We start from the raw sequence: 20,491 nt of genomic DNA, 5'->3' as shown, positions 1-20,491 counted from the left end.
GGCTTCACGGGTCCCCACCCGGCGCGGTGGACGCGCCGGCGGCAGAGCCCGCGGACGGAGCAGGCTGCGGGGCTCTGGCCCGTGCGGCCCGGGACACCACGCCGTGTTGGACACACACGACCACGGTCGTCGGGGCTCCAGACGCCTGTGAGGACAGACTCAGCCTGCTCCCCGTGGGCCCTCGCGGCAGGAAACGGGTGGGGGAAGCCGCGCCCGGGCCGGCCACGCGGAAGTGTCCCGCGTGACCCAGATCCTCAGCGGCCTTTCTTCTGCCCGCGGAGCCGCCAGGCGAGCTCTGGGAACGGCCTGCGGAGAGGCGTCTGGCTCGGAGGGCCTTTGAGCGGCTGACAGCTGACTGATGGCCGCCCGGGAGGCCACAAAGGGGCGCTGGGTGGCGGGGCGCCTCACATCGCCTCTCCCTGGGAAACTAATTGCTCCCGATTGTTCGGAGCAACATTATTTTTCTGGCAATCATTTCCTTTGAATACCCAAAATGAGCATGAAACAGCTCTTTTGCCTGGACATAAAAGTTAAATGTCCCAATGTTGATCAAATTAACTTCAGAGCTGTGACAATGGACTGTGTTTGTGAGAAAATAATGGGGGGACAACGGGGCGCTTTATGCCAGGATTTCACAGTTGTAATGTAAAATGTTTCTGTTGAACTAGGCCAGGCCACATCTCAAAGGGGACACAGAAGAGCCCTGTCACTTGTGGAAAAAAAATCTCGTCTCATGGCCCGGAGCGCGGGGAGGCGTCAGGAAGCCGCGGTGCTGACGCCTCGGGGGACAGCGCTCCGCGGTCTCTGCTCCGCTTCCCGCCCCCCCAGATGCCCCTCGGGTGCCGGGCTGTGCGTGTGGGAAGCGGGCAGACCCGTCCCCACGGTCGGCCTGGAGGTGCCGGGGGAAGGGGTCCCCAGGATGCACACGGGGCCTCGCGCTGCCCACTTCCAGCCTCTCGGGGCGGCCCTGCGCGCTAACTAGCGGACGGTACCCTCAGCCTCCCGCGAGGTTACAAGCAGAGTGCCCAGAATGGTGCAGAAAGCACGAAGAAAGCGCGGGCTTCCCCACGGGCTGGGGTTCCTTCACCGGAGGACCCATCTCCTGACGCCTCCAGGACCCCCTTCCATGTGGCCCAGGCTGGCGCCCGGCGTCCGCACGACCAGCACGGCGGCGCTCTAGGGCGCCCAGCACTGGCACTGCGGGGGGCACATACTTCAGACAGAGACTGTGTCTCTCCGGTTTCTTTAGAGTAAGCTTTAATTCGGAATAATCTCTGATTTCCAGGGAGGTTGCGCACAGGGCACGGAGTACCTCCGGGTTTCCAGCCGGCGCCCCCGCCAGCGCTCAGGGTCGGGGGAAGACAGGCACATGTGCCACCACCCGCGAGTCTATGCCACGGGGAGGCTAGGCCGGGAGAAGGCAGGCTCCCCTCTCAGCAGCCTCCTGGCCGCCCCCTGCATCCCGGGAACGCAGCGGACAATGCTCCCGGAGGTTCCCAACGCTGTGAATGGGGCGCTGTTGGTGGCATTGTCCTCCCACCGGCAGAGCGGAATGCAGTCTGCTGGTGGCTGCCAAAAGGTTAGCCGTGCGATGAAAGGCCGGCCCGTCACTCACCGCTCCTGCAGAGCCGGCCTTTGTGCGGGGCGGCCGGCCCTGCGCTGCGGAGGCCCGGGTCTGCGGCGGGCTGGGCGCCCACGGGAGCCATGCATGGGAGTGCAGACTTGCTCAGAAGCCCCTCGCAGCCGGGAGGCTGCTTCCTGCAGGCTGTGCAGGGACGGCAGCTTGGGGCAATGACACGTTTTCATGCCCTACCTTACTCTGACTGTCTCCAAGACAGGACCGTCCAGGGCTCCGTCTTGCCCTCCCCCCCCCCCCGGACTCCGTGGAGGCCCCAGTGAGCGGGTGCGGCCAACACGGAGCCCTCAGGCTGGGAGGCCGGCACGTGGCTGTGCCCTGGGTCTAGGCCTGGCTCCCAGGCCATGTCCTCGCCCCGCCCCCCCATCCTGTCTGCAGTGCCCCAGGCTAGCAGCTCGGTGGGGGGCCGGCCCAGCTCGTTCAAGGGGACCCCCACGCGGAGCACTGCTCCCGCACGTCTCCCATACCCGCACGTCCTGTCTGGCCTCCAACAACCAGACGGCTCGGCGCCCACCCAAGTGTTTGGACCTGCTCGAGCAGGGCTGGTGTTCTCAGTGACCCGGGGCCTCTGACGTGGCACTGCTGAGGCCCGTGTGTGCAGGGTCTCCAGAGCAGGTGTGGGTGAGAACAGGGGAGGAGGAGGCCAGGGGACGGACCGCCGTGCTGGGGTACAGGGCCCAGACCCACCTGGTATGCCCTGAGCTCAGACCCTCTCCACCAGGCTGTCACCCCGAGTCAGTCCCACCTCTGCGCCCAGCTCAGCCTGAGCCTGGGAAGCCACTGAGGGCCCACGAGAGCAGCCAGCACGCACCTGTTCCGGGGGCAGGGCCAGGCCCTCCGTGCACACCGGCAATAGCAGGAGCACCAGACCCGGTGTCCTGTGCTCATGCCTCCTGCGTGTGGCCCTGGCAGGAACCAGGGCGCTGAGACAGCGCAAGAAGCCTGATCTCAAGGTCCCTGGAGGTGAACTGAAGGCCACTGTCCCACACGTTCCACCTCCCTGCCCATAGCGCGTCCCTGAGGAACCCCATGAGGGATCCAGAAGGATCGTGCAGGGGGGCGAGGCCCCGTGCAGGCCAGGCCCAGGCGGGGTGCCCACAGGAAGGGTCAAATGTCAGAGTCTAAACCACTGGCACATTCATGCAGCCGCCCCCCAGGGGAGGAGGGGGTGTGCGGCTGGGGCCCCGGGGAACGCTGAGATTGCCTGGGCGGAAATGGGGAGACCTTGTCTGGTCGTGACCGCTCTCCCAGGCCAGGAGGGTCACACAGGTCACTCAGGACACAGAAGCCAGTGGGGACGGCTTCCATCTGGGGACTGGGCAGAAGCCGATGGCGCCGGGCAGTCACGCGGCTAGGCTGAGCCTCAGCAAACGTCGGTCTGCGAGCCAGAAGGGGCGCTGGGCCAAGACCAAACAGAACTTGTCAATCGGGATGCGGGGAGCGGCCCTCCCCTCCCGGACGCTGCCGGCCCGACCTGACGGAAGGTCACACACAGCAGGGTCACAGACGTGGGGCGCACGGTGAGAAGGTCCTGAAAACCAGCCTGGAGGGGGAGCGAGGACCAGATGGAGCGAGGGAGGCTGGCAGGAGCCCAGGCGGGAGGGACACCGCTCGGAGGAGCCCACGGAGCAGGGCCTGGCTGCCGGGGGGCAGAGCCAGGGGGCTGAGCCTGCACGGCCCGGGCCACTCCCAGGTGCCCAGGGCCCGAGGCCGGCAGCACCAGGATGGCCAGCGGGCCGGGGCCGCAGGAAGGCCTGCCTGAGGCTGCGGGACCCACACGGCAGCGCCTCTGAGCCTCTGGCGGGAACGTAAACGCTCCAGTGACGCCTCTGTGGAGCCACAGCTCTGGGCACGTTTTCTTATTTTCCCCACAACGTGGGAGAGAAAGCGAGGCCACCCACCTTCCGGGCCGTCTCGCGGGGACCGCTCAAGCCTTTGGACAGGGGCTGGGATGCGGGTCAACACTCGCACGGTTTGTATTTTGGCGACTAGGGAAACACAGGTGAGGAAAAGCGGCTGAAAAGCAGCAGCCGTAGCCCTGGAGGGGCGGGGAGGGGCGGGGAGGGGGCACACCCAGCACCCACCTGTCGAGCACGTAGCCCAGGGCCTTGTGCCGGATCCCCGAGTACACGGACGGGCTCGTCTCCCAAGCGACCAAATTGGAAGCGTCATGAAAAAGATGGATGTTCACCAAGTCAAAGGCACTGCGGGGACAGAAAGGAGTCGTGGTGACAAAGGCTGCGGCGGCCAGGCGCCTGGCGTCCTGCCTACGCTGTTCCGGCCCAGCTCCTGAGCGGGGTGCGGGGCCAGGGCCCCGGGGTCGCAGGGGCCAGCCCTGCCCGTGCCCACGCGTGTCCTCCGCAGCCGCTCCAGGCTGACCCCGACGTCCCCTGCCTGGGGACTGAGAACGCGCGGCCTCGGTGTCAGCCTCAAAGCAGGTCTAGTCGCCAGAGAAGGGGGCGGTTTCCTGTCAGAGAAAAACCCGTGGCAGGACTGCAGGAAATTCCTCAGGCCAGGAGGAGCAGTGCGGGAGGAGGAGGGGGAAGAGGGAGGTCGAGGGGGAGGGAGGAGGGGAGGAGGCGGGAGCAGGCAGCACAGTCCTGGCCTGGACCCCATCGGGCAGCTGCGGGGGCGGGGGGCGGGGCGCGGGGCCGCAAGGCTCTGGGAGCCCATCAGCAGCCCCCCTGAAGAGGGGCACTAGGTGGGTCCTTTCACCCAAGGAGCCCTGGCTCACAGCCCCAAGCAGCCTGCAGCCGCGGGCCTCTGCTCTGGGGGGGCGGGGGGGGGAGATGGGAGCTTGCCATCAGGCCTCCCGCCCCACGGGGAGCCCCAGGCGTCGCTGCAGACAGGTGGTGTCACGGGGCGGGGAGGGGGGCTGGTCAGCGTGGCACGCCACAGCCGTCACAGCGCCAGGACCCCGTGAGATGCGTGTGCCGAGCTAACCACCACGGGTGGCATGAGCGAGGGCACGGTGCGCTCCCAGGAGTCCGCCAGCGAGGCTGCGGCTCCGCCCCGGCTCCCCCCCACCCCTGCTCCGGTGAGAGCCAGTCCCGATGGGCCGACAGCGGGGGCGGCCGAGGGCGTCCTGGACGGGGCTCCCCTGCCCGGTCCCACCCTCGGCCACTTGCGGGACACACGCCCCTCTGAGACCCGCAGAGCGTCCTGGGCCCCACGCGGCCCGGAGCGCACGTCAGGAAGGCAGGTGAGGGGTTTCGGCAGAAGGGGCGGGGCCGGCCGGCTGGAGAGCAGCCCAAAGGAGGCAGCGCCCGAGGGTCGGGCTGAGGGGGTCCGCCTGCCCCGTGCTCCGGGTCGACTGCAGGAGTGGCTGCCTGGGCGATGCTCACAGCCGCGGGAGGAGGTGGTGGGGCCTCTGGTGGGCGGGCGCGGGGACACGGGGCGGGGACTGGCAACAGCACTCCCTGTCACATGGTGTCACCGAAAACAGAGCGGGCCACAGACTGGTGGGCATGCGGGGCCTTCAGGTCAGGGCGCCTCTTGATGGGACGTTCGCCCACACCACTCGTGCACAACCAGTGAGAAGGTTCCAGAATTCAGAAGCGGAGACAGAGTCCCCGCAGTAAACCTACCAGTCTGCGACACACCATCTTGTCCGGACGAAGCCTTTTCTTGACCACTTGCACTGAAAGACAGACAGGACGACACGTGAGCCAGCGCCGGAGCGCAGGGAGGGGTGCGAGCTCAGCCGCCCAGGGGCCCCGGGTGCTTTCCCCGCGGAGGGGCCACAGCGTGCGCCTGGGGAAGGCGCGGCACCTCACCCTCAGCCATGGGGGCGTGACCGCCCGTGACCGGGCCGCCGGGGGACCAGGACACCCTGGCCGGGCGCAGAGGACGATCCCTGAGAGAAGTCCCAGCCCGGAGGGAAGGGAGCTGGCGGCCACAGGGGCCCTGCCCGAAGCCGCCAACCAGCCGCTCCAGGGTCGGTGCCCCGAGCGCAGCGGCAGCACAGGCCCCTGGTGTCGGACCAAAGAAACCCAGTATGTATTTCTGCTGTACTGTCCCTGAAAGCAGCCTGAGTTCTAGAAGCGGGGAGAAGCGTCCACGTTTCCCGCACTCCTCCCCGGCTGGTCTGCGCGGGGCCGGGCCGGGCGAGGGGCCGGCTGTGCGGACCTCTCCCCTGCCCACCGAGCTCACACGGGGCGGGGAGGGGCGGTGTCCTGGGTCACGCTGGCCACATGGCAGCCACGCCAGCCCCGCAACTCCAGAGCCACGTGCCTTCGTGGTCGGGATTAAACGGCACTTCAACAGCTGCGCTGGCCAGGCGGTCGCAGCCCAGGCAGTGGGGCCCCACCCCGCTCACACACCGGGGTGACCCCCTGGGCCACCAGTGGGCAAACAGGTCAGAAAGCTGCAGGCAGAGTGCCGTCCCCGAGCCCCGGAGGTATGTCCCTCTCCTCCTGGCCGAACGGCTCCGGGGACAGGAGGAGGGTGGCCGTGGTGACGTGGCCTCCGTGGGCCTGTGCTCTCGGTGCTGGGGGGAACCACACAGGACCCACCATTGAATGGGAAGTGTTCCAGGTGAGAGAAAGATCCAGAATAACAAGGGCTCCAGACAACTCAGTGGCGCCTCTGTCTTTGGTGTAAGTGACGCAGCAGCTGCAGACCCTCCCTGACCCCACGTCCCCTCAGCCACCCTCCCGCCCGCGTCCTCCCAATGCCCAGCTTCCCGAGCTGTCCTGCTTGGTTCCTATAGCAACACCCTGCCGGGGGGAGGGGCTGTCTTCAAGGTCACCGTCACCCCCGGGTGCAAACCTCAGAAGGCCTCTCGCTCACCGCCCTGGCACCCTAGGGTCTCCCATGGCCAAGGGTCCACTCCGTGCAGGACGTGTCCACGTGGCCCACCCGCCGGCACCACCTTCGCACACCTCCCCCCCCTGCCGTGGACGCCCCGATGCTGCCCGCAGGCCGGTGAGGCTGCCGTCCGTCCACCGTGCTCTCACTCCGCACATGTGCTGAGAACTCAGGCCTCCAGTTCCAGAAAGTTCCCTCTTGCCGTAACTGCCCTGCTGTTCCTCTCTGATCTTCTCCCAGAGCCTCCCACTGACCCCTCCCATAAAAAACGAACCCCATAAGCCCAGCCGAGCGAAAATGACCACGGTGCCGGCGGGCGGTGTCCCAACACGCCTGCTCCCTGCCTCCTGCCGGCGGGCTCTGCTCCCTCTTCCCAGACTCCCTCCTTTTAGTCTGTTGTTTGGGGGTGTTTTCAACAAACCTTGACTTACGCCTTCCTTAGCCCTCGGAGAGCCCAAACACACCTCTCCTAAGTCTTTCTCAACGTGCTCCAGAGTTGCAGTGAAACGCTTGGCTGGAGTAAGTGGCGCCTGGTCTGTCGCGTCTCAGGCTCCCCGGGTGGGAGCCCCACTCTGTCCCCAGCCACCAGCCCTGCCCCGAAGGACCCCTCAAGCCCCAGGGCATGGAACTCCCATGGCCCGCAGCAAGTCACTCCCTGATCTCAGAAACCAAGTGTTCGGGCTCAGGCTCAGTGGCTGCTTCCTGCCTCCGCCCGATCTCTGTTCCCTGGCGGCCAAGCCCCGCCCCCCTCCCGGCCCAACCTGCACCCCCCACCCCCACCTGCAGAATCCACGCACGCTCCTCGGGGCTGCGGTCTCTGCTCGGCCCACCACAGCCACGGCACCGGGGTGGGTATGGAGGCGTGAGCAGGGAGCACGGGGGCTCTGCTTCTGGAGGGAGGGGTCCTCCCGGAAGCCAGCGGACGCAAGGGCCGGAGGCCCCCCACCCCCGCCCCGGGCAGGGCGGTGCTGCGGAGGCCGAGGCGCATGGGTTCTTGCCCAGAGTTCAACATGACGGCACTGGTTTCATTTCCATGAAAAATGGAAGGCAAGTGCGAATTTAATTAACAAAAAATTATCGTTCTCAATGTTCAGTTATGTGTTTAGAACTGAATTAAGAATAGTAATTGAACACTGAGAACGGTACTTTTGTGTCATTGCACACGTACCCTGTACGCATACCTTCGACGCCTGTGCGCAGGTTCTTTCCTTTGATACTTAAAATCTCCACAATAAAGAAACGCTTTAATATGATTAATAGAGCGGACACACAGCAGGTGACAACATCCTCCCTCTTCGTATAATATAGATTTGTGATAACTGCAATTTTCAGAGGATTCTAACCAGCTTTGAAATTTTTAACTACATCGCCAGTAAATCTCAAAAAGTTTAACATCATGGCATTATTACACCCAAATATTTTTTAATAATTTTTTTAAGTTAAGAAAAACGAGAGAGAGACAGCACGTGGGCATGCACATAAGAAGGGGAGGGGCTGGGGGGGAGGGAGAGAGAGAGGGAGAGGGAGGGAGGGAGGGAGGGAGGGAGGGAGGGAGAATCCTAAGCAGGCTCCACACTCAGCATGGGACCCGACATAGGGCTCGATCCCATGACCCTGGGATACTGACCTGAGCAGAAATCTGGAGTGAGACACTCAACCGACTGAGCCACCCAGGCGCCCCAACACCCAAATATTTTGACTAAACATTTGTAGAAATCACATCCTTTGAGGTCAGGTCATCACTATAGTCACAAGTGTGTTCAGGTTGCATTTCTGAGTAATTTCACACGGTGACGAGCTGGGGCTACAGCCCGTGACCTCCTGACCCGAGGGAACCTGTGCTCCGCAGGTGATCATGGGTCCTTGGGCATAACGCCAGGGGTCCTTCCTCACCCATGGAGTGCCCCACAGCCTTCCACCGGGGGCCGGGGAGGTGGCCATGGCGAGTGCGGTCACGTTCATGGTGCCAGCCCAGGGCTGGACACTGCCACCTGCCCGACACTGGCGGCTCCTTGGAGAAAGGACCAGAAGTGGCACGTCCCTAAGCCCTGGACCCGAGTCCCCTTGCTGTGACCATGCCGTCCCTATGGCAGCTGAGCCCTGGGTCAGGCTGGGCAGGGCGCGGCCGGGAACATGCCCCGATCAGGAGAAGGTGCAAGTGCCTGCTGGTGAGGCTTTGCTGCACCCCCTACAGGAAACACACACGTGTGCACACACACTCACACATGAGCCCACAGCAGCCCTGCGCCCAGGAGGGGCGGAGATGGGACCTGCTGCCTCCATCACAGGCTCCTTCGAACGCCCGGTGCTCAGTTTCACGCCATCCACGGTCTGAGGCTTTCTGGTCACCAGGCGCGTCGGGAGCCCCCGAGGCCTCCGGGGACCGCGCTCGGGCAGCAGGGGCCGGGTGCCCGCCCGGCTTGTGGGGAGCCCGCCGCCACGGAACGGAACCACGTCACGCCGGGCAGGTGGGGGCCGCCACATCGCTCACCTTGCAATATTAAGTCCCTGCTCAGACCCCTGTTAATAGGATTCCTTTAGCCAGCAGATGGATGGCGAGTGCAGGACGGCTCACCCACTAAAGGACGGCATAAATCACCGCGGAGAAAAGGCGGCTGCGGGGAGGTTACCGGCGCGCAGCCCTGCCCGTGAAAGGCCCGCTTCGGAGCATTAGTGAAATTAATCCATCTTTCATAAGAGCTTGGAGCAGTCCTGTGATCTATGGTAACAACCAATTTCTCACTACGGGCGAGAGGGAAAAAATGCCTCGGCCCTGATCGACTACACAAATCTGCTTTTTAAAAATGGTCTCACATTATCTGGAGTGCTGCTCCCAGAGGCAGCATTTGAAATTCATGCTGAGCCAAAAGCACCCATAAATCAACAGGGAAAGTTTTGCTAGTTTTACACGCAGTGGGCTGTAATTATTTGGAATGGCGTTAGGCCTCCATCACGGTAATTACATTTAGATTATCCTTAAGGGACGGTAATAAAAGAGGAGAAATCAGGCTTAGACTAATTCCCTCCTAAAATGTGTGCAGATGAAGCTGTGGGCTTGGCTGGAGGGCCCAGGAGCAGGGCTGAGGCTGGGCCTCCAGGGGCCCTGCCCACGGGGACGGCCGCATGGGCGGCGGCGGGGGACACACGCACACGTCCACACCACGCTGTCGATGGGACGCTAGGGGCCTTTACATGTTTTCTAGACACGTTTTTCCTTCTGTTGATCAAGCCACGCGCAGGTCAGCCGTGTCCACGGCGTCAGAGCACGTGGACCAGACACGGACAGTCTCCGGCGTGGCAGCGTCACGTGGGAACAGAACAAGGGTGGGGACGGCGGGGAGGCCAGGGTCACTGGAGCCTCGGCAGCGGCTGCCCTCCAGGGGTGAGCAGGAGGCGGGACGGGACGGGGAAGCGAGCTCGAGCCGGGGTCGGGCCAGGCCGCAGGGCCCCGCACGCGCTGGGGGCTGGGGAGCCAGAGGGCAGCCTGAGGGCCGGGCGCAGGGAGCCCATCAGAAGGAGGCCCCTGTCCTGGGGGGCCGGGGGCTCGGCAGGGGCCCGACCCCTCTGTGGGGTGTCACGCGTGGGGCGCTGCTGTGCCCTCCCCTCCTGGCACCTGAGGGTGTGGAGACACCACGCAGGCCTCTTCCCTGGGAGCAGCACCGCGCACAGGCCACAGACTCTGGGGCCCCGGGGCGAGGACGGGGGGAGAGGTGCGCCAGAGGGCCGCGCGGCACCTCTCCACCCGTCCTCACCCCGTCCTCTCCCGACACAGCGGGACCCGGGGGCGCGTGCACAGGGGGCGTCCACCTCACGGGCGGTGAAGGGCAGACACCGAGCCCCCCACGTGCGGCCCCGCCGGGAAAGCTGGGCCCGGGCGCCCGCGGGCTGTCCCCACCACACACCTCAAGGAGGCTGGGGCACGGCCGGCCCCCAGAGCCCTGCCTGCCCGTCCACGCCCTGCAGGCCAGGGGCTCACAGTGCGAGGGTGAGCGTCCCAACTGGCTGAGGGCGGAGGAGACGGGCGATGCTCGGGCTGATGGAAATGGTGGGAGAGGCGGTCTCAGGGGCCTGGGGCCGGGGACACCCCCGAGGACAAGACGCAGGGACGCCTGCTCCCAAACCAGCCCGCATTCATCAGGGCCTGCCGTCCCCTGTCGTCCCCCTGCTCTCGGGCCGCCACTAGCTCTCTCCTGTGTCCACTGGGGCCCGCGGTCACTCTAAGTGTCCCCGCTTGGCTCTGAAGCCGACTCTATGGCCTTTGGCGTCTCCGAGGGGATAGCAGCCCCGGGTCGAAGTTCAGGGAGGGTCGCCAGGATTCCCGCAGCTGCTTCCAGAGCTTTCTGGCCACGTTCCAACCTCAGGAGGCGCAGGAACCGGCGGGGGCTGGGCAGCCAGGGCAGGGGTGGCCCCTCAGCGCGTCGCTGGCTCAGGGACCAGGGAAGCCGCCGGGGCGACGAGCGCCATCCGTCACCCGCACTCAGGCCACAGACAAGCTCCTGCCGCTGTGGCCTCGCTGAAAATCCGCCCCGTGGGCGTCTGCGCTGACGGCGGGCGGCCTCAGCCCGAAGGGCCCTGTGCGCAGGCGGGCAGACGCCACCCCCGGCTCCACGTCCTGCTGCGGTTTAACAGATGGCCGCAGGGCGCCAGGAGCAAGCCCGGGTCAGCACGCGGGTCACACAGGATCCACAGGCTCTGGAATGCTGGTGGTCCCGCTTACTGAAAGTACCGGAATCCAAGGCGACCTGTGCCGCAGCTGTGCGCGGACAGACAGCGCAGCGACACGGCCCGCACCCGCGGAGACAGAGGCGCGTCCCGGTCAGCGGGGACCACAGGGCGGCCGCGCTCCGTGGGGCAGGCACCCCTGGCACCGGGGAGGGGGCTCCCCGGCGCCTCTCGCTGGCTGCTCTGGCTGCTGCCCGGAGGCTGGACCTGCGCCGTGGGGGGACGGCCCGCATCACCGCGCCGTGTCCCCCTGCTTGCACCGCACGCCCCCTCCCCGGGCCCCACGAGAACTGACTACTATTTCCTACACCCTGTGGGCAGGGAGGGTGCTTCTGCCTGGAAGTGACGGTCAGAGCACGTGGTGGCCGGGCGGGCTCTCCCAGCCCCCACCGAAGACCAGCGGGACGGGCCCCCGCGGGGTCAGCCCTCCCGGGAAGGACGGCGCCTCAGCAGCCGGGCTGGGGTCCCTGCCCTGAAGTCCGAAGACCCCGGGCCCTGAGTCTGTGCCCGGGGTGGGCGCTCTGAGGAGGGACGTGGGCGGCGGGACGCACCTCGGGGAAGTAGTCCTGGGGGAACTTCTCCTTCTCCAGCATGGGCGTGCTCTCCAGCGTGTCCGAGTAGATCTCTTTGCCGGTGACTTTTCTATACTTCTTGGCTGCAAGAGAGAAGGTGACGTGAATGACCTCATCGCTAGGCCCCACCGGAGCAGTGCAGCCCCACGGGGAGCGAGGGAGGCCCCCGGGAGGGGACCCGCTGCTCCGGGGCCGCCAGTGGCTCATAAATTGCGGTCCACGCCCCGGGGCCCGACACTCCACTTCATTATCCCCGAAGAGCCTCCAGCCCGCAGATTTACAAGGGCTAATTGGCATCCTCCGTAAAAACCGTGAATATATTCAACACGGCTGCAGGATGGCCGTTCACTCATACCTTAATACGAATTTATTTAGTAACATCGATTTCCTCCTCACATGCAGCCAACATCACTCATGTCGGGGAAGAGCAGACACGGCGTGGGGCGCTCTGCCTCCCTGCCTGCGGCTCCCCTGCCCGTTCACACCAAGGCCCAGGACCCCTTCCTTGCAGGGACGCGCGCCCCACACCCACGCGGGAGGCTCACGAGCAGCCGGGGCTGCGGAGGCTGCTGGCTCCCCCACAGACCGCAGGCCGGGACCTCGGGCAGCCCGTGGGCCCTGCCGCTGCCGCCCGGCCGGCACGTGACCTGCCCACCAGCGGGACACAGGACAAGACATTTGGTGACTCAGGGAACTCAGGACAGAGCAGTGACGTGGCGCCGTCCCCAAACGCACAGCCGCTCGCTGTACCCACTGTCCCTCTGGTCCTATTCCCAAACGTGGGCACCACCTGCTGAGGTGATGGCCCCTGGATGTCTCCTCCCCAGTCACCACTGCCACCAAAGGCCCATCGAGGGAAACAGGGCAAACAGCATTGGCCAGGAGGCTGGTGCCAGGGGGCACCTGGGCACGGCCTGCGTGGATGAATGAGGGAGCACCGTGTAGCCAGGATCTCATTCCTGAGGTTCACCTCGACTGGAACCAGCCCCGCCGTGTCCAGGGGAGGACAGCATTTACCACGTCCTAGCCCCGGGCTCGGTCCCCACACTGGGGAGGTGCGGGTGCAAGCGCCCATCCGTGATGGCCACACACAGGCGCGCGGGGGACGCCCCTCCCGGGAGCCCGCACACCACCCGTCCAGCCCGCTGGCACTGCCGGGCTCCACGGGGCTTCCGCCTGTCTGCGGGCTCCAGGGTCTGCCTCGTCCTACTCCCTTTCTAGCCCGGGCCCCCAGAGCCGGCGCCAGCTCCTCCTTGCGGGGAAGCCCCCGGCAGAGGCCCAGCTCCCACGTCCCTCTGCAGCTTGCTGTCCCCCGAGCTCTTCCTCCACAGGCGGCCCTCTGGTCCAGCCTGAGTCAGGACACCGGGTGGCCGGGGCCCTAGCTCCTGAGCGCAGGCGGAGCGCGCCCCCAGGACCCACGCCCAGCAGCAGAGGTGGGGAAGCGCTGGGTCTTCGGGGTTTAGGTCAGTGAAGACGAGAAGCAGCCGAGGCAGAAGGCAACTCAGCTTCAGGTGAACACCCTTGTTGCCCTTGAGGAAAGAGGAAGAGATCCAGAGAGTTGGAGGAAAGGGGCCGTCCGTCCTTTAAAAACTACCCTTGACTGCTGCTGCAGCAGGGGCCCCGGCCGGCCCAGGGCTCCGCTCCCGCGGGGTGCGCGGGGGCTCTGACAACCGCACGGACACCGCCCAGCACTGCGGTACCCCCTGCCCTCCCGGCCCCTGCCACGTGCCTGCCTACACCCTCGGTCTCTGCCCTGCCCCAAATGGCATCTCTCCGGAGCCCTTCCCCACAGGCTTCTTTCACTCAGAAACACATTTAAGGCTCTTGTGTCTTCTTGTGGCTTCATTTTATTGCTGTATAATATTTCACTGTTTGAAATATTCCACAGTCTGCTTATCTACTCATCTAGAAAGGACATGTTCTGGTTTCTTCTGGTTTGGGGTAACTGTGAATAAAGATGTTATAAACACTTCTGTGTCAGTTTTTGTACGGACATAAAATTTCAACTCCTTTGGGTAACCTGCCAAGCGGGACTGTTGGACTGGACAGTAAGCCTGCGTTTGGTTTATCAGAAACCATCCAAGTGTCTCCAAAGCGGCTGCACTGTGCTGCACCCCCAGCGGCCAGGAGTGGGGGTCCTGCTGCTCCACGGCCCCCCGCCCCCAGCCAGCACCAGGTGTGGTCAGTGCTCTGGACGCTGGCCATGCTAACAGGTGATTGGCGCTGTCTCCTTACACGTGACGTGGGGCACGTGCTCATGTTTTACGTCCCATCTGTATATCTTCTTGAGTGAGATGTGTGTTAAAGTCTTTGGCTCATGTCTTCATTGGACTCTTTTCTTACTGTTTAGTTTTAAGAGTTCCGGCATGTTCTGGATGACCAGATGCGCCTTTTGCAAATAGCTTCTCCCATCTGTGGCTTCTCTTTCCACTCCTCAACAGTGGCTTTCAGAGAGCACAAGTTTTTAATTTAACAAAGTCCAACTTACCAATTTTCTTCATGGGTTGTAGAGTTGTATTTAAAGGTCATCACCAAGCCCAAAGTCACCTTGGTTTCTGTGTTATTTTCTGGGCGTTTTATACTTTCATGCTTTATACTTAATTCTGTGACCCACTTCCACTTAACTTTTGTGAAGGTCTAAGGTCTGGGTCTGGATTCACTGTCTTGCACACAGACGCCCAGCGGTTCCAGCACCGTCTGGTGAAGAGACCATCTATGCTCGCTGTGTTGCCTTCGCTCCTTTGTCAAACATCAGTCACCTGTATTTACATGGGTCCTTCTCTGATCCACTGACCCATGTGTCTGCTTTCCTGCCAACCCCGTGCCATCTTGATTACTGTAGCGTTACCGCGGGTCTTCAGGTCGGGTAGTGTCAGTCCTACAATCTTGTTCTTCTCCTTCAATACTGGGTTGGCTCTTCTGGGTCTTTTGTGTCTTCCCAATGAACATTAGAAGCAATTTGTTGAGGTCTACGAAGTAACTTGCTAGAGTTCTGATTAGGATTGCAGTGAATCAATGGATCCAGCTAGGAGGCACCAATACATTGACGATATTGAGTCTCCCTGTCCATGAACATGGGATATTGCTCTGCTTACTTAGACCCTCTTTGACTTCTTCAGCTCAGTTTTGTACTTTTCCTCGTATTAATCTTTTTTTTACTGTTTATTTATTGGGGGGGGGGGTGCAGAGAGAGAGTAGGAACCTAAGTGGGCTCTGAGCTCTCAGCCCAGAGCCTAATGTGAACTCATGAACCGTGAGATCATGACCTGAACTGAAGTTGGACGCTCAACCGACTGAGCCACCAGGCGCCCCTTCCTTGTACTGACCAAATATTTTGCTAGATTTATTCCCAAGTACTTCGTGTGCGTGCGCGCTAATGTAAACGGTATCTTGTTTTTAATTTCAAAGTCCACCCGCTCACTGTCAGCATAAAAAAGCCATTGACTGTTGCATATTAACCATGGATCCTATAACCTTGCTTTTTGTTGTTGATGACTCTTTCAGGTTTTCTACATAATCATGGTATCTGAGAACGAAGGCCGCTTTATTCCTTGACCCCAACCCCCATCGATAAGCCTTTTCTTTCCTCTTCTTCTCTTAATGCACAGCCAGGATTCCTAGTGCAATGTGGAAGAGAAACGGTGAGTGGACGTCCTTGCCTTGTTCCTGACTCTAAGAGCAAACGCCTCTAGTCCCTATTACGTGTGATGTGGTGTAGGTTTCTCTAGCTGTTCGTTACCAAGGAGTTCTTCCCTATGCCTAGTTTGCTGGGAGTTTTTATTAGGAATAGGGGTCAGATTTAGTCAAATACTTTTCTGCATCCATTGACATGATCATGTGATTTTCTTCTTTGATGATACGATGCATTACATTAACTGAGTTTCTTTCTTTTTTTTTTTTTTTTAAATGTTTTATTTATTTTTGAGACAGAGAGAGACAGAGCATGAGTGGGCACGGGCAGAGAGAGAGGGAGACACAGAATCGGAAACAGGCTCCAGGCTCTGAGCTGTCAGCAGCACAGAGCCCGACACAGGGCTCGAACCCACAAACGTGAGATCATGACCTGAGCTGAAGCTGGAGGCTCAACCGACTGAGCCACCAGGCACCCCTTTACCTGAGTTTCAAATGTAGAACCAGTCTTGCATGCCTGGAATAAATCTCAATTTGTCGTGGTGTAGAATCCTTCTTACACACCGCTGAATTCAAGTTGTTAATACTATGCTGAGTAGTTTTGCATTTTATGTTCATGAGAAACACTGGCCTGTGGTTTTCCTTTTCTATGACGTCTTTATTTGGTTTGGGGATTAGGTAAGGTTGGCCTCACAGAATGAGTTAGAAAATTTTCCCTCTGCTTCTACTTTCTGGAGGAAATTGTAGACAACTGGTATAATGTCTTCCTTTACTGTTTGGTGGCGTTCACAGTGAAATCGTCGGGGCCTGGTGCTTTCTGTCTTAGGAGACCATTAATTATTGATTCAATGTCCTTACGAGCTGATCTGGTCCGTTTGTGAGGTCTGAGAGATTCCATCTTTCAGGGAATCAGCCCGTCTAAATCATCAAATTTATAGGCCTGTTCACAATATACCTTTATGATCCTTTTAGTATCCACTCTGTCAGTGGGGATGACCCTGCCTCGTCTCTAACACCAGCAAACTGTGTTTTCTTTTTTCTCGGTTAGCCTGACTGGAGGTATATCAATTTTATTGATCTTTTCAAAGAATCAGCTTTGGGTTTTATTAATTTTCTCTATTGAGTTCCTGTTATCAATTTCATTGATTTATGCTCTAATTTTTATTATTTCTTTTCTTATGATCTGGATTTACTTTGGTCTTCTCCTGGCTTCCTACGGCAGAAGCTGTGATGACTGATTTTCGGTCTTACCTCTTTTCTACCACACACATTGGGTGCTATCACATGGCCTTCCCTGGATCCCACACATCTGGATCGGCTGTATTTCATTTTCATTCAACTCAAAATATTTTTAAGATTTTTCTTGAGATTTATTCTTTGACCCATGTCTGTTAGTGACAAGCGTGTTCTTTAGCTTCCAACTGTTAAAATAAAAAACAGTGACCAGCCTTTAAAATTCCGAGAAGACAAAGCCAGTTTGGTCACAGACACAAAGCTGAAATTAGCTTATTTTGCAAGACTAACTTAAACTGGTTCATTTCTTGCTTACACCTCTGAAAATCATCAGCACCGCAAACGGTTTCTGAAGGTTGACAGGAGGCAACCACTAAGCGGTTCCCCATCACTCTCGAGAACTCTGGTCTCATGACCAACCACGGGTGAGCCGCGGCCGCCATGCCCGCACACCGCGTCTCGGTTTGAGAGCTCGGTTTGCAAACCGTCTTGCTGGCGTGGGCAGCCAACTTGTTGTAGTTATTACCTCCGTGGCTCACTGGTTTTGCTTCTGTCATTTCTGAACCTTTGACACAAGTATTCTGGGATTTTCCAGCTACCTGTTATTGATTTCTAGTTAAATTCCACTGTGGCCCAAGAGTATACTGTGTATGATTTCTGTTCTCTTACGTTTGTCGGGGAGCGTTTTATGGTCCAGAATGGGGTCTGTCGTGGTGACTTTCCATGGGAACTTGAGAAGAATGTGTGTCCTGCTGTCGTTGGGTAGAATATCGAGTAAATGTCCATCAGAGTCAGGTGACCGAGGTGCTGTTGACTTGGACTCGCCCTTACCTGTTCTCTGCCTTGCCGGCTGCCCATCTCTGATGGGGGCCCTGGAGGCCCGGCCTCAAACGTGGACTCATTCATTTCTCCTTGACGTTCTATCAGTCTTTGCCTCTTGTGTTGCGATGGTCTGTTGAGTGCATGCACAATAAGAATTGTTATGTCTTCTTAGAGAACTGACCCCTTTATCATGATGTAGTAAATGGCTTTGTTTATCCCCAATAACTCTCCTCGCTCTGAAGTCCGCAGTTTCTCAAATTAATACTGCTGTCTCAGTGTTCTTTTTGACTAGCGTTGGTGCCATTTATCTCTCTCCATCTCTTTACTTAAATCTGGACGTGTCGATACGTTTTATGTGGGCTCCTGGCAGACAACACGGGGTTGGGTCTTATTTTGTTAACCACTCAGACGGCTTCTGTCTTATATTTGGTGTGTTTGCACCACTAACGTCTAAAGTGATTCTTGATACAGTTGGACTAAGAAACTCCGTATCAGTAATTTTTCCGTTTGTTCCATTTCCTGTGTCTTCTTTTGTCTTGCCCTCTTCCTGCCTTCTCTGCTTTAACGAGCATTTTATACGCCCATTCTCTCTATTAGCAGGCCAACTGTATTTCATTTTTAGAGTTTTTAGTTGCCAGAGTTTGTGATACACATTTACCGCCGATCCTGGTCTGCTTTCACAGAGTTCTGTACCCTTCACAGAGCGCATGCTCCCCGCGACAGAGCCCCGCCCCCTCAGCGCACTGCGGTTCATCCCGTGTCCACGGCTGCGGTCACCCAGAACGTCGCGGCTTCTGACGCTGCACGGAAGTTCTCTGTCAGACTAAGAATAACAACAGATTCCACACGTTACGTCCGTCTCCCACTCTTCCCCCTCCGTGTGGTCTGCGGGCATCATTCTCCTTCCGTCAAGTAACTGTCAACATGTTTTATAAGGCTGGTCTGCTGGAGACTAGTTCTCTTAACGTGTGTTTGAGAAGTCTTTATCTTTCTTGAAACTTTGACGGATAATGTTGCTAGATACACAGTTCTAGACTTTTCCTTCCAACAACATATATTGCACACCGCTGTTTGCCTCCCTGGTTTCTGAGGAGAAGCCCAGCGCACGCTCCTTTCCAGACCACCTCACCCACCCCTGCTTCTTTCAAGGTCTTCCCTTCATCTCGCGCTTTCTGCAGCTCCAGAAGGACGTGCTTGGGGACAGATTTTGGGTGCTTATCCTGCTCGGTCACCTAGGGGCTCTCTGGATCTGCCTCGTGGTGTCCATTATCAGTTATGTAAAATCCTCAGTCATTCCTTCAAATATTTCCTCTGTTCCTTTCTCTCTTCCCTTCCCTGTTGCTGTTCCTCAGGGTGCATGCCCCACGGCACTCGGTCCCCCGGTGCACGTGCCCCTCGGCGCTCGGACATCTCGCTGTTTTGTGCCGTGTTTTTCCCCTACTTTCAGTCTGGAAGGTTTCCTACCACAGTCTTCCGGCCGGCCGGCTCTGTCTCCTGCCGTGTCCAGGCCGCGGGCCTGTCAAAGGCCTGGTGCGTTTCTGTTACCATGTCCTTCGCTTTGAGCTGTTCCCGTGGATTCGTGCTTTCTGCCCTGACTCGTGCAGCCGTCTGCGGCACCGGTGTCTGGTCCCCAGCCGCCCAGCTCCGTGGTGACAGCCCTGCACGGTGGCCGCGTCCCCGCACAGGCCTCCTCTCTGTCAGCTCCATTCGTAACTTTCGGTGGAGAGCAAAGCGTGAGTAACTGGGGGAGGAGCCGGGCTGTGTTTCCTGCAGGGGCTCAGAGGCTGGGCCGTCCTCCGTGTCCTGTTCTTGCTCCTCTGTCGTCTCCGTGCTCCCGCCAGGTGAGCCCTGCAGGCCTCCGCCACACCGGGCCGCGGTGACGGGCGCCGCGGCTGGGCACTGGGACAGTGTCCCCAGCCCCGTGAACACCTCGGCCCTTTGGCCCGCGTGAGCCCCGGCTGCAACCTTGGCACACGCTTCCCAGCCCCGCGGCTGCTCGGGTCCCCTGGCAAGGCCGGCGGGGCTGCTCTGCGGGGGGGCTGGCCTCTCGGGACGGACTGAGTGTCCAGACACACTTCCGAACAGCTCCTTCCCTCTCCCCCCGCTGACGGCACCAGGGGCTTTCTCTGACCTTCACCAAGACAACATGGCGGCGCTCCTGCAGGCCACGCCCACGAAGTGCCCTTCTCTCCCACCCCCCATCCTGGAGCCTCGGGCCCTCTGCTCCCTCAGCTGCCCCCCCCCACCCCGGGGTCCCGGTCCGCCCGGCCGGCCTCCAGTCTGGGGCAACATCAGCACCACGGCCTCACTTCCCGGCAGGATCTCAGAGACGCACCCTCAGTGCCACCCATGCTTGCAGGTGCCCAGCAGGGACGTCCGTGTCCCCTTCCCATCCACGGCTTCAGGGAGTCCTCAGGTTTCTAACTGCTTGTTTGTTAAAATACAGGCTATTTCTTAAAAACTTTATTCAAACTTTTCACAAATTCTACATTTTTGCTGTAACTTGGCTCAAGGCGTCAGAGTGGACCTTGAACAGCCAGGGCCACAGTGCAGGGCGGGCAGCCCCCCTCCCCTCTGAGACCAGCACCTGCTCGGCGGGGCAGCAGGGACACGGCCGCACTGGGCCACCGCCGCGTCCCCGGGGGCCACACATCCTCCCGCCACAGACGTGCTCAGGGCACGGCTGCCGCCACCGCCGCGGCCCTGTCACTGGCGGCGTGGGGGCCTCAGGGAAGGTCTCTCGGGGTCCCGGGTATATCCTTCCCTAATGGACAGTTTCGGATGAACCACGGGCCAGGCAGGTAGTTATGACCCATCTGAGACAGCGATAAAATATGTATACAAACGGTGACTCAAAAAAAAAGGAGAAGTTAAGTAGATCGGTGACACCGTTAAGCTGGAACCTGCTTTGCGCCTCCTCACCGGGAGCACGCAGTGCCCGAGCGCCTCCCCTCCCCTCTGCCCCAGCGCCTCCCCTCTGCCCGAGCGCCTCCCCTCTGCCCCAGCGCCTCCCCTCTGCCCGAGCGCCTCCCCTCCCCTCTGCCCCAGCGCCTCCCCTCTGCCCCAG

General features: G+C 60.4%; 1 protein-coding gene across 3 annotated transcripts in view; it reads right to left on the bottom strand.

Moving 5' to 3' along the window:
- INPP5A (inositol polyphosphate-5-phosphatase A) overlaps positions 1-20,491 on the bottom strand; it is a 157,672-nt gene that overhangs the window by 37,591 nt on the left and 99,590 nt on the right. For all 3 annotated transcript variants that reach the window (XM_029932810.1, XM_029932811.1, XM_029932812.1), the window contains exons 6-8: positions 11,719-11,822; positions 5,224-5,276; positions 3,721-3,840 (exon numbers count right to left, since the gene is read on the bottom strand). In XM_029932810.1, coding sequence (XP_029788670.1) covers positions 3,721-3,840; positions 5,224-5,276; positions 11,719-11,822 — 277 coding nt within the window. The remainder of the gene's footprint in view (positions 1-3,720; positions 3,841-5,223; positions 5,277-11,718; positions 11,823-20,491) is intronic.

The sequence above is a fragment of the Suricata suricatta genome, chromosome 2 (assembly GCF_006229205.1).
Source record: "Suricata suricatta isolate VVHF042 chromosome 2, meerkat_22Aug2017_6uvM2_HiC, whole genome shotgun sequence".
In the NCBI taxonomy this organism is placed as follows: Eukaryota; Metazoa; Chordata; class Mammalia; order Carnivora; family Herpestidae; genus Suricata; species Suricata suricatta.
Note: the sequence above shows the minus strand (reverse complement) of the source record. Positions and strands in the feature narration are given on the sequence as shown.